This window comes from Pezoporus flaviventris, unplaced genomic scaffold (genome assembly GCF_033815535.1).
Source record: "Pezoporus flaviventris isolate CSIRO_AGI_PZ_B2104156 unplaced genomic scaffold, CSIRO_AGI_Pfla_v1 ptg000035l, whole genome shotgun sequence".
NCBI lineage: Eukaryota > Metazoa > Chordata > Aves > Psittaciformes > Psittacidae > Pezoporus > Pezoporus flaviventris.
Window position 1 is genome coordinate 14531903 of NW_026892583.1, and position 12055 is coordinate 14543957.

Sequence of the window (12055 nt, forward strand, 5' to 3'; positions counted from 1 at the left end):
CGCCTGGAAAGAGACCAAGAGGCTGCCCCCAGCCCTAGCAGAGGAGTGGGTCACCGTGGTGTCTGCACGAAAGAGAACAAAGCACTTGTGCTACATACGCATTTAAACCAAGTCTTGACAAGGAAAGTCACCAGCCACTACAGTTATTGCCCTTTTTTCTTTTTCGTGACAGTAGCTGCAACCGGTGGGTGAACTGACACTGTTTATTTAGCTGAAGGAGACTGCAGATCTGAAATGGAGAGATGCACCTGCCAAAAAAATTACAGTCTTCATGGTCATAGCCTGTAACTGTGGGGACAGGTGGAGGATGTGGACAGGGATGGTCAAAGAAGCCCCATGGTGAGGGAGTAACCTCAGCCAGCAATTCTCCAGTGAGATCCTGGGTCATGGTACTGGCTGGAAAGGGCAGGGGGCTACAAGAAAAGGACAAGTTATTTTTCATTGGCTGTGTGTGTATACAAATGTATACGTGTGACTTAAGTAACGTTCAAAATATTTTTGTTGTAGCACAGCCAGTCCGCAAACAATTTCTTTTCTAAAGTAACCAGATTTTTTTGGCTGGATGCTTGGATCAGATGCTAATAGCTACCTCTCTGGGAGAAGAATATACGCTGTTTCACTTTGTGGACTTTACATGTTGATCATGTTCAAACACAGAAAGGGGACCTACAAGAAATCTGGAGAAAGACTTTTTACAAGGGGGAATGGCTTTAAGCTGACAGGGAAGAGTCAGGGAAGAAAGAAATTCTTCCCTGTGAGGATGGTGAGGCACTGGAGGCACTGGCACAGTGTGCCCAGAGAAGCTGTGGCTGCCCCATCCCTGGCAGTGTTCAAGACCAGTTTGGACAGGGCTTGGAACAACCTGATCTAGTGGAAGGTGTCCCTGCCCATGGCAGAGGGTTGAAACTGGATGAGCTTTAAGATCTCATTCTATGATTCTGTAACCACAGATAGGCCTGTGGTTTGGTCTCCTGGTTTGGTTGCATGCAATTTCAAGAGAGAGCCAAATTACACAACTGGGTATCCATGTAGGCAGCAGTGATTGTGGGTTTACCTTCTGTAAGCTATCATCATTTAAGGTGATCATCATGAAAGGTGAGCTATCATAATTTCTCAAAACTGAGTCAGCAGGTCCAATTACCACGAAAATGAGGCATCAGTGAAGTTCCCAACACCAAGAGTGACTGAGGTCCTGTCAGAATTCAAGCGTACTGCTGAAGTACCTTTGTTCTACTAGATTCTACTGTATGTAGTTGTGTTACTTGGCATGTACATGGCTTATCCATTTCTCCTCTATACAGTTTAGTGATGATGAATGATTGAAGACTGGCACAGTACCTGTCTTCCCTGCTCTCTTTCATACTATTATGATAATGTATTTTCACTTAGTTATTTTGCAGAGAAGATCAATAAAAAAGATTAAATGGACTGACATGTACAGGAATAAACTTTTGATGAACCAAAAATTTTAAGAAATGCAAAATAGTGGGCAGACATACAAAGCACCTTCCTTAATTTTGGCCCTAATATTAAAAACGACCTACTGCACTCTTTTTGATTGGCTTTGAGCATGAAACTCTGGAGTCCACAGTGAGGAAATGAATAAAGTGAACTATAATCAGTATCTGGGGAGGGATCTCAGTTTCACAACTGAAGGGTAAACAGATAAAATGGATAGGTTTAGAGGTACACAATTCGAACAGCCAATAGCAGAAAGAGTAGAGATGTGGAAATAGGTGGTTTTACTAGATTATACTAATGCTGTTCTTTATGGTTAGAAAGGATACTGGAGGCTGATGTTCACAATTTGTACAAGGAGAATAAATGCAGAATGGTCTACTTCTTTGGCTAAGCAAAACAGATGAATATCTAAATTAGAAAAGCCTTTGCAATGTTTCCTGTAAGTAGAAGCTTGTTACAGCAGCACAACTGAGTTTGGCTTTCTCATCTCTTTTTCAGGCAGGTAAGAGTTTCACTCTGAGACAACATAGAAACAGGAAACTCAAAAGATTCTTTTTATAGGCTTTCCCCTTTCCTTAGTTTTCCTGCAAGCTGCAAAATGAGTTTTTTTACCTACCTCAGCATGTTTATGAATTATTTGAAGTATTAACAGTAGTCAGTATTGCAGTTACTAAATTTGCATTAGTTGAAGGGAGGTAACGCAGGCTGCATGGCACAAGTTGTAATCAATAGAATATAAAAATGCTGTTTCTGATGGGGGAAGGAATTGCAATCAATCTTGAGGTATTTCCTGAATTTGCTACTGCTAAAATACTTAAATTTGCACATCATCTGGTAAAGCAAGGTGATGAACAGGACCTTAGTTCCAGCTCAGTAAGTAGCAACTTATGGTGTCAGACAGAGTACATCCGCTTTGTACTAAAGAAGCTGATAGTGTCTGCTCCAAATGTTTTCCTTGCCATTACAGGTGGAGGGGATTGTTTGTCATTGCACTCTCATCTTTTGAGCACTTTTCCCTAAACAGTGTTTACAAACAGTGGAAAACGTAATATAAAGGTACTAAAGTTTGCTTGTTTTTTGCCTGTCTGATCCAAAATGTTTTCAACAGCCTTCTGCACAGATGCTCATGCTGTGGTCTATCTCTTAATCACCTATAAGATCACCTTCCTTCCATTTCCATTTACTTCCTTTTTCCATTTGCAGTTGCTTGCCATCATTGTAATAAATCACTGTCTCATGTGTAATGTTGGAGGGAATTGTACATTTTAAACTGTCTTAACGTAACCTAAATGCTGGTAGGTCAGGGAAACTACCAGTGGTGGACCATGGCTATGCCCAACTGCTTCACAGCACAGTTTTATCTTTTTGTTGAGCACATGGCTGCCTAAGATACTGCTGTTTGCTCTTTTTGCTCTTTAAATCCACAGAGGTGTTGTTTTGTTGTTTTTTTTTTTTTTTTTTTAGCAGAGATACAGCCTTCCATTAAAGCCAACCACATCCTGGGCTGCATCACAAGAAGCATGACCAGCAGCCCCTCTACTCTGCTGTTGTGAGACTCCACCTGCAGTACTGCATTCAGCTCTGGGGCCCCCAACACAAGGAGGAGATAGACCTGCTTGTCCAAAGGAGGGTACAATGATGATCGGAGGCTGGAGCACCTCTGTTCTGGAGATGGGCCCAGAGAGCTGGGCTTGCTCAGCCTGGAGAAGATAAGCCTTCTAACAGTCTTCCAGTACCTAAAGGGGGCTTAGTAAGAAAGATGGTGACAGACTTTTTAGCAGGGCCTGTAGCAATAGTACAGGTTTTAAACTAAGGGTAGATTTAAACTAGGATTTTTTTTTTTTTTTAAAAGATGAGGGTGGTGAGGCCCTGGCACAGGTTGCCCAGAGAAGCTGAGGCTTCCCCATCCCTGGCAAAGGCCAGGGTGGACAGGGCTTGGAGGAGCCTGGTCTAGTGGAAGGTGTCACTGCCCATGGCAGGGGGGAGGTGAGCGAGATAATCCTTGAAAGTCTCTTCCAACCCAAACCATTCTATAATTCTACATCTTTATGTCTACTGCCCCTAAAACTGCTTTTTGTTTTAGTTTTCCAGTCTGTCACAACTCGCGTTCCCTCCTGATAAAAGCAACAGAGGAATTTCCCCGCGGGTACCGCAGGCGCCTACCACAGCCGCAGCTAAGCCAGGGCCCAGAGCGCGGCAGCGGGAACGGCACCGCAGGCAGTGAGAAACACCCGCCAGCAGCCGTGCGAGGGGCTGGTACCGGCTCGCAGTGGGAGACTTCCTGCGCCCAGAGCAGCCCCGTGCGGCACTGCCTGACCTTAAGATGGCGACGCCCGGGGCTGGGTGAGGGCGCCTCACCCCCTGCCCACAGCAAAGATGGCAACCCAGGAGCCCTTTTCTCTGCCCTTCTAGCCGTTGCCACTCTATGGTGGCGTGTATTAGTGCTGCCTTGCTGAGAGGGAGGGCGCTCTAGCACAGCCATCTCTATGGTGGTGCTGCGCGGTGCATGTCGGGGCGTTGGCGGAAGGGGCGGGTCACATGACCTCACGCAGCGCGGTGGAGGCGGCTCGGTGCGGTGTGTTCGAGGCCTAGTGGCGCCCCGGGGCCTCCCAGGCGGCCGAGCGGCGTCCTCCTGCTCCATCCCCGGCCTACGCCGCGCGGAGGGGCCGCGGCGGCGCTCCGGACGCGATTCCCGCTCCGCAGAGAAGCGGTGAGGAGTGAGGGGCTTCGGGGGTCGAGAGGGGAAGGAGTGCGGCGGCGGTGAGAGGAGGCGCGGCCCGGCCGGGTCGGACTCCTCTGTCGCGCTTCCGCACCCTCGGTCGTGGCAGGCGGAGGCGGTCTCTCGCCTTTCGCGGCCCGCGGGGAGGAGGCGTCCGGCTGGTGGCGGCGGGGAACGGGAGCGCGGTCTCAGGTACTGGCGGGAGAGTGGCGGCGGCCTTTTGCTTCCTCTCTTCCCCGGGACGCTTGAGAGCCCCTTCTGGCGGGCGAGAGGAGCCCGCTCGCGGCCGGGACGAGGCCGAGCCTGCAGTGGAGCTTTGCCGGCGCCCGGAGCCGCTCAGCAGCGTGGCCTGGGCCTTTCTGCCTATGGGTGGGGTTTTTGCTACTCCACGTCAGGGACTTGAATGTCCTTAGCGTGGACCGGAGTAGTCATCGTAAAACGCGTTTTAGCAGCTTGTGCTTAACAGGCTTGGAGTGATTCATCCGTGTAATACAGGTTGTGATGTGTGTGTATTGGCATGTTTTTCTCATGATATCTTTTTCCATTTTAGAAAAAGGACCTTTGTCTGCCTGAAGGAAAAAAGAAATTTGTTCAAATACAGGGAACATTCTGAACAAAATTAACTTCTATTTTCTATATTTTTATTATTTTTTTTTTTTTTAGTACAGAAGCTTACAGAAAGTGAAATCTTAAAAGTTGTCTAGTTCTCAAGCTGATCAGATTAAAATGTATGTACTTGGATGTGTAGTAAGTTTTTGTGGGGCAGGCAAGCATTTCTTCAGGTATTGTATCGGCATTTATGGAAGGTGGTCCAGAACAAATTCAAAGAGAGAACAGGACAGTTTATTATTTTCCCTGTAAAGGAGCAGCATTGCACATAGTGCTCTACGTTTCCCTGCTTCTGTCTCTCAAGTACTTGTTCACATAAATGTTGTAATGCCACAGCCATGTTTGTGTTTTGGGAAGAGTTAATAGCGATATTAGAGTGGACAGTCACTTATTTGACTGACTAGGCCTTTATGTGGGTGCAGAATCAGAGAATTAGGAACTAAACCAAATATCTTGAAGTTCTGCTGTGACGAGCCTAACTGAACCCGGGTTAAGGGGCTTTTGGACTGAGGCTCTGGTTTAGATTGAGTATTAGGAAAAATCTCTTCACGGAGAGGCTGCTCAGGCATTGGAACAGGCTGCCCAGGAAAGTGGTGGAATCACCATCCCTGGAAGTGTTTAAAAACATGTACATGAGGCCCTTAGTGACATGGTTTAGTTGTGGACTTGGCAGCCCTGGGGTGACAGCTGGACTTGATGATCTTGAAGATCCTTTCCAACCTAGTTGATTCTATGATTCTAAGCATGTTGCTATGTATTAACAGCTTGGGATGCAACTTACTGGCAACTTATGGTAGTTAGTGAACACTTTCTAGGTCACCTCTGAAAAAGAGGCTTGAGCAAATACTAGTTTTTCTTGCTCAGAAGTAAACATACTCAGGAAATCTAGCATCTGTTTTATCTTTCCCTGTGTCTCTTGTGTTTCATATCAATTTCACATGTCTTGCTTAGCTTGCAGGCAATTTTAGAGAAAACTGTGGGACTCTGTAAGAAAGTGGGTATTTTCACTGAGAGAAGCAGTTGGCTTCTTTGAGGCAGTGTTGATTTTTTTTTTTTTTTTTTTTTTTTTTTTTTGGTGAGAAGCAATACCATAAACAGCATCTCCAATGGGTGACAAACTATGAGGTTATTTTTGTAATTGAATGGCTTAAAAATCCATACATCATGTAGAAACTGATTTAAAAGCCTCTGTGATAGTACTGACTTCAATAGATTGCTTATATATTTTCTCCAGTGACTTCTGAAAAGGCTTTTGTTGCTCACCTGCACCCATGGCACAAAGTGTATAAAGTACTTTGTCATAAATTAGAGGAAATTATTATTCACTCTTTGCTGCCTAGGTATTGACATTAGAATCAAAAGCCGAAATGTGGTACAATTCTTAATAGGAATTAAATGTAATTACATGAGTATGCAAATCAAATGTCTTGATATAGCATCCTTACTTCTCCCTTATTTGAGGGACTAGCTTGCACAGGTATTTTGTGCAGTTTATTCTGGACTTTAAGTGTACGGATTTTTTATGTGGTGCAGAAGAATTTTACTGGGCAAATGTTGAAGAGCAGTCAAAATCAGACAAAATGAAACCAAGCTAGATCAGCCATATTGTCACAGCTGTTTTGACACTACGTGTGTCATTCTTAAAACACAGTAAGTTTGGTTGTGCATCAAGACTTAAGGATATTTACAGTTAATTTTGCTGAACGTTAACAGTAGCTCATCAGTTGTTTCATGTGGAACTTAAATGTTTTGAAAGTGGTTAAAATGTTTTGAAATGAAGTTATGCTGTGTAAACACAGAGGTACTAATGAGATTAATCCTGTGACACTGGTAGAACTGTGATGTTGCCCTGAGGAGGTGATAGCACTGTCACTTTGAAATACAGTAGTTAGCTGTATTTTTTATTGAAACTCACATGCTGTTTGTGATGTATCTTTTCACCCCTCTATTAAAAAAAAATTAGTAGAGGTTTAAAGGGTACTACGATTTAAAAAACACAGCTACAGTAAGTGCAGCCAGACTAGTACCATCTTCTCATATAATCAGTCTCCTATTATTGGGACTTTTGGGAATTGGAGATAACAAAGCAGCATGGGGCATCTATGTCTGAATGATGGCGACTCTTGTTTCATAGTTTTGATGTCTCAGACCCTCAAGTCTAGCACTTCTTTAGTTGTGCATCAGAGCCAGCATGCTCTTATGGGCAGAGCTCTGTCCCAGCAGGGATAGCACCATGTCAGAATTAACAAGGCTTAGTGGATTTTAGAGCCACATGGGTATCCCTGTGTTCTCTCCAGGTTTCAGAAGATAGGCACAGCTAGCTCTGCATGGTGTTTTGTTCCATCAGGACTTACTAACTCAGAAGAGCAGTGTATGAAAGCAGCTGAACTTTTATGCCAAAGTTGAACCTGGAATGTTATAGCTGTGTTTGTGTAGCACTTGCTTTATTTAATAGCTCAGGATTTGAGCTAGTTCTACTTAAAGTAAGCTTAGGTTGTTTGCCATCCTTGACATAATTAATCTGCAGCTTACAAAAATTGCCCAAGGCTAATAAAATGTGCGCCTACATCACTTTGTTAACTTGGATCAGGAGTATGCTTTTGAAGGGCGTCTTGCAGTCATCCTCACTTGGAAAACCTTTTTTCACATTGGTGAATGGACTGGGTTCCTTTTAGAATGAAAATGAGCTCTTACCTGGAAATGGGCATTTGTTTCTGTGGGGTGGTCCTCCCCAAAATGTGTACTGTGGACATTAGGGTCTTGGCTTGATCTGTTCTGTTTAACAGATCTACTCCTGTTTTACTGCCCTGCTTGTTGGCTTGGACATAGCCTAAGTTGCCTGAGCCTGGGGTCAGAGACCTGACACAAATCCATCATTCTGGGGCTGAAGATGTCAGTATTTCAGGTAGCATCAGGCCAGATGCTCACTGCTTTTCTTACCCTGTTATCTTTGTGACCACTGTAATATTCACACAAATTAATCTTTATTTTAAAGAGCTGCTAGTTAAAAGGCAGCTGCCAAGAATGCTGTTTGCGTCCAATTTCACTTGTGGTAATACTTTCATAAGTCAGTTTAGGTCTTAAAAATACCTCTGGACTGTTTTGTTCCTTATTTGCTTACTTGAATGTATTGGGGAAATCTGAAGATCACCCTATGCAATACTGAGACCACAATAAATATAGCAGATGCTGATCATTGAACTGTACTGGCAGAGTAGTAGGAGAGTCTGCAGAGAAGTTCAAGATACTGTTCCTGAGTTTTCTGCAAGTGTATTCTACCTAGACCTGGCTTAGCATGTCTTAACTTTCTATACCTAACACTTGGCTTGTAGTTACTTTTAACAACCCCTCTGACTGTTGGAAGAGTAAGTCAGTTTCCTGTGTGCTCTGTAGCTGCTGAGAGAAAAATCGTGCTATTCAGTTCCCTTCCTTGTAACATCTTTGCTGCTGCAAAGAATTGGTTGCAGCTTCCTCTGTTGTCCAGATCTCTCACTTCCTTGTGAGCAGTTTCACTCTTGGTATCTGTTGATCCTCACCGTTTTCATAACGGAATCAGAATTAAAATGTTCTCTCTGCCGGTTTCACATTGGTAATTACGTGTAGAAGCAAGAAAGAGACCATGGCTTTCTTTAATTCTAGTGTTGATCTTCAGTTTTGCAGGCAGCAGAGGTGCAAGGATAGGTCTGTGCAGGAATTAGTAACAGGGCAGCTTTGTAGCTGCTGTGAAAGTAACTGTAGAAATATGGAAAGAAAATTAAGAACAGAATGCTTGAAGTAAAATGGGCTCTTGAAGCCCTAGAGATAACTGCTTCACATCATCTGACTAGAAGACTGAAAGACTGAATTTTATTCTTATTAACCACATTGTTCTTTTTATGCAGTAACAATTACTTCATTGACTGCTAAGTATTTTGGTATTTTTAATTTAAAAAACAAACAAATTTGCCGTTCGCATATGTAAAATCCATCGAGAGCAGTAAGTCTTAGCATCTTTTAATTCAAATAACTGTTTCACCTCTTAGGCTTTTTTTTTTTCATTAGCTTCTCCAAAATGGTGTCTCAGATAAAGTGCTCATCAGATCTAGAGAAAGGACTGCACTTACAGGCAGCCTAGAAAATTACTTCCCCTATTGTTCTTTTTTGTTTAACTGACTACTCCTTAATGTCCTCAGATGGTGTTACACTATTGTAGCCTGTTCAGAACCATCTAGGATCTGATAACTTACTGCTCTACCATACTGTCCTAAACCAGCTTTGACTTTTGTCCAGTTATCAGCAATATAGATAGGAACCCAGAGCCTTAAGGATCTTAATTTTCTGTCTTCCCTTGGCTGTGTTTTTCAGGATGAAAACGTTTCCAGTAGTAATACCAAAGTGGGCAAGAGAGTTGTGTTCCCTGCCATACCATCCAGGTTCTAGAGCAGTGTTGGCTGATGTGCAGAGGAGTCGGAGTAGACAGTGTTCTTCCAGATGAAATGTTTTGGCCATACACCAAAATGCTTTTCTTTTCCTGTTCAGTTTTAAAAAGTCAAGAATGACAGAAGGGGATTGTGTTCTTAGGTGTATGGATTCTAAGGGGGGAAAAAAACTTTTTGTGTTTATTGTATACAATAATCTTTATTGAACTGTTGAAGGAATGCTTGCATTTGCTCTCTTCTGCCATCTTAGATCTTGTGTTATAGGAATGTTTATTTTTTTCTCCTGGTGAGATGTTGATGAATGCCCTTTGGGGCCAATTAATGAAGGCCATCATCACAAACATCTTTGTGGTTGATGTAGTTGTACATGTGTCTTTGAATGAATTCTGCTGTAGGGTCATATATGCATTCTAATACCAGAATAAGTAAGTTCCGATGTTCAAAGGCATTAACAAATACATTTGGGTTTCCCTGTCATCCTGTCTGGTCCATTATATGTATATATGTATCTGTCCCTCATAGTTGTTTCCAGACTCTGTGGGAATAAAGTTTTGATGCATGATTCTCTTATAATTTTTTAGCTCATTCAAATGTGTCTACTATTATGGTAGAGTACTGATATTAGCTCTTCTAGTGTCTGAGGCTGTCATTAGCTGCTTGCTCTTGTACATTTATGGAAGACACATCTGTCTATAGCAAAGCTTATTTCCTGTTTCTTGTGTGTTCAGTGGCAGGAAGCTGGAGAAAGCATCTTGTAATCTACAGGTCTTTTGTGCGTATCAGAAATAAGCTTATCATAACTCTTTTTCTCAAGGCTGCCTGCTTCATTTTTGACTTGTGGTTGCCTGTGTGGAAGGCCATTGCAGTGAAGATGCCATACTGTAGATTGGAAAGCAGTCTGTACAGTCTATTCAGAAACACAAGTTTCTAATGCTAAGAAACAGCATTACTAAGAGACAGCTAACAGGGCTCTTGTCACTTGTCATATGGTGTCCTTGTGATTCATATCTGTTTGATATTCCTCTAGCGCTTCCTTGATGCAGTATGAACATACCTATGTGTTCAGCAGTAATATTGGTGACCAGTTTTGGTATTTTTAAAACCGAGGACTAGCCTTTTTTGAAGGCTTGACCATGTGAGGTTGTTGAGATAATACTGGAAGCAAGAATATGTGCCATGTTAGTTAAGAGTGATCTTGATGTTTTTATTCTTAGTTTGTATGTTACAGTGTTAGTGATACACACAGAATACTCACCATCTGAAGAGCAAATTATATTAAAGCCATCTTTATTCTCCATGGTAGCATATTGACTCAGCTCATGGACTGTCATCCACGTTGAGCTCTGGAAGATGTGTGAACTGGGAAGTTAAAAATAGACCAGAGAACACTCTTACAAGCTTTTAACTGTCTCTGTGCTAGAATTTGGAGATCTTCCAGTCTTGTCTTAAATACAGTTCCTATTAAGGCTGAGCATTGGGATGTCCCAGTTCTTTCTCTCATCTTGTTCCACAGTTGTATTTTGTGTGATCATTTCTTGTACAAGAGAACTACTTGCTTTATTGAAAATGTCTTAAAAGATTACTTCTGTTTTCACATACTGCAAAGACAGTTTAAAAGAAACTGTACAAGCTATTAAGTGCTATGTAATTCACACTCCTTGTAAACCATTGATATGAGGAGTCAAATACAGTTTTGTTTTCCACTTCATTCTGAAACACTTTCCTAGAAGTGCTGTTTCTTCAGTTTGAAGGAAGACTTGTATTAGTTTTGCAACTTTATGAATAGCTGGGGGAAAAGAGTTAAAAATAGTTTTTGTTTGTAGCTGGATGTCCATCTAAAGATTTAAAATTATTATGGACACTTACCATTTGCATTGCTTTTATAATTCATGTTTGGGAGCTAACTAGTATAAGTTTCCTTTTCTGTCTTTTTGACAGATTGTGACTGGAAGAATGTCTTTCCCACCTCACTTGAATCGCCCTCCTATGGGAATCCCAACACTTCCCCCTGGAATCCCACCTCCACAGTTTCCTGGCTTTCCTCCACCTGTGCCTCCTGGTAAGTTATGTGAGTATATGGAAGTGTCACCTAGAATGGAAATGTCTGCAATCAGCTCATTTGTATTCACCAGTAATCTCAACAGGGCAGACTAATATTAATGTCTTGTCTTTCTCAGGGACCCCTATGATTCCTGTACCAATGGGCATTATGGCTCCTGCTCCGACTGTAAGTATTACAGTGGGGATGAGATTATAGCAAAATAAAATGGAGAGCAAAACTTAGTAAATATCATCAGTATTCTTGTTTTGCTCTATTCCATCAGAACTCATGCTATGAGAGGAAACCCTTCACTTTAAATGCAGTTATTATGCAAATATTATGCTAGTTTCTGACATAGACAAAGTTTGACATCATGTCTGGAGCTGTAGCTGCAACGGTAAAGCAGTTACTGTTCTTGCGAGAAGTCGTACTTTTCTCAAATACAATGATTTAGGCTTTGCCTTCGGGTCGTGCATGGTCTTCCTGTGCAGTACAGTTAGATCAGTTAGGTTCCAGCTCTCTTGCTTTTGAGTTTTTTTGGCCTGTCAGAGTCTTCTGGAGGCATCATTTCATCCAGGTTTATAAGGCTATCATTCAGCACTGCTGAGTTGGCCAGAAAAGTGTGCATTGACAAGCTTACAAACAAGCTCTTTCCCCATGTTGCAGGGAAGGAATAGTCGCGTGTAATATGCGTACGTGGAAGAGAATATGAGAGGAAGGTCTCTTTGTTTGTTTTACTAATTTCTAGTTGGAGGAAAGGTTTATGTTTTATGGTGCATTAAAAAAAAACGCACTTTTTAAAACTTA

At 42.4% G+C, this 12055-nt stretch overlaps 1 protein-coding gene across 2 annotated transcripts in view; it reads left to right on the forward strand.

Annotated features, from left to right (window-relative positions):
- Positions 1 to 3968: 3968 nt before the first annotated feature.
- RBM25 (RNA binding motif protein 25) overlaps positions 3969 to 12055 on the forward strand; it is a 29624-nt gene continuing 21537 nt past the window's right edge. The window contains exons 1-3 of one of the 2 annotated variants that reach the window (XM_061462676.1): positions 3969 to 4171; positions 11146 to 11266; positions 11385 to 11434. In XM_061462676.1, the coding sequence (XP_061318660.1) occupies positions 11161 to 11266; positions 11385 to 11434 (156 nt within the window). In that variant the 5' untranslated portion in view covers positions 3969 to 4171; positions 11146 to 11160. The remainder of the gene's footprint in view (positions 4172 to 11145; positions 11267 to 11384; positions 11435 to 12055) is intronic. The other variant, XM_061462677.1, reaches the window with a different exon arrangement.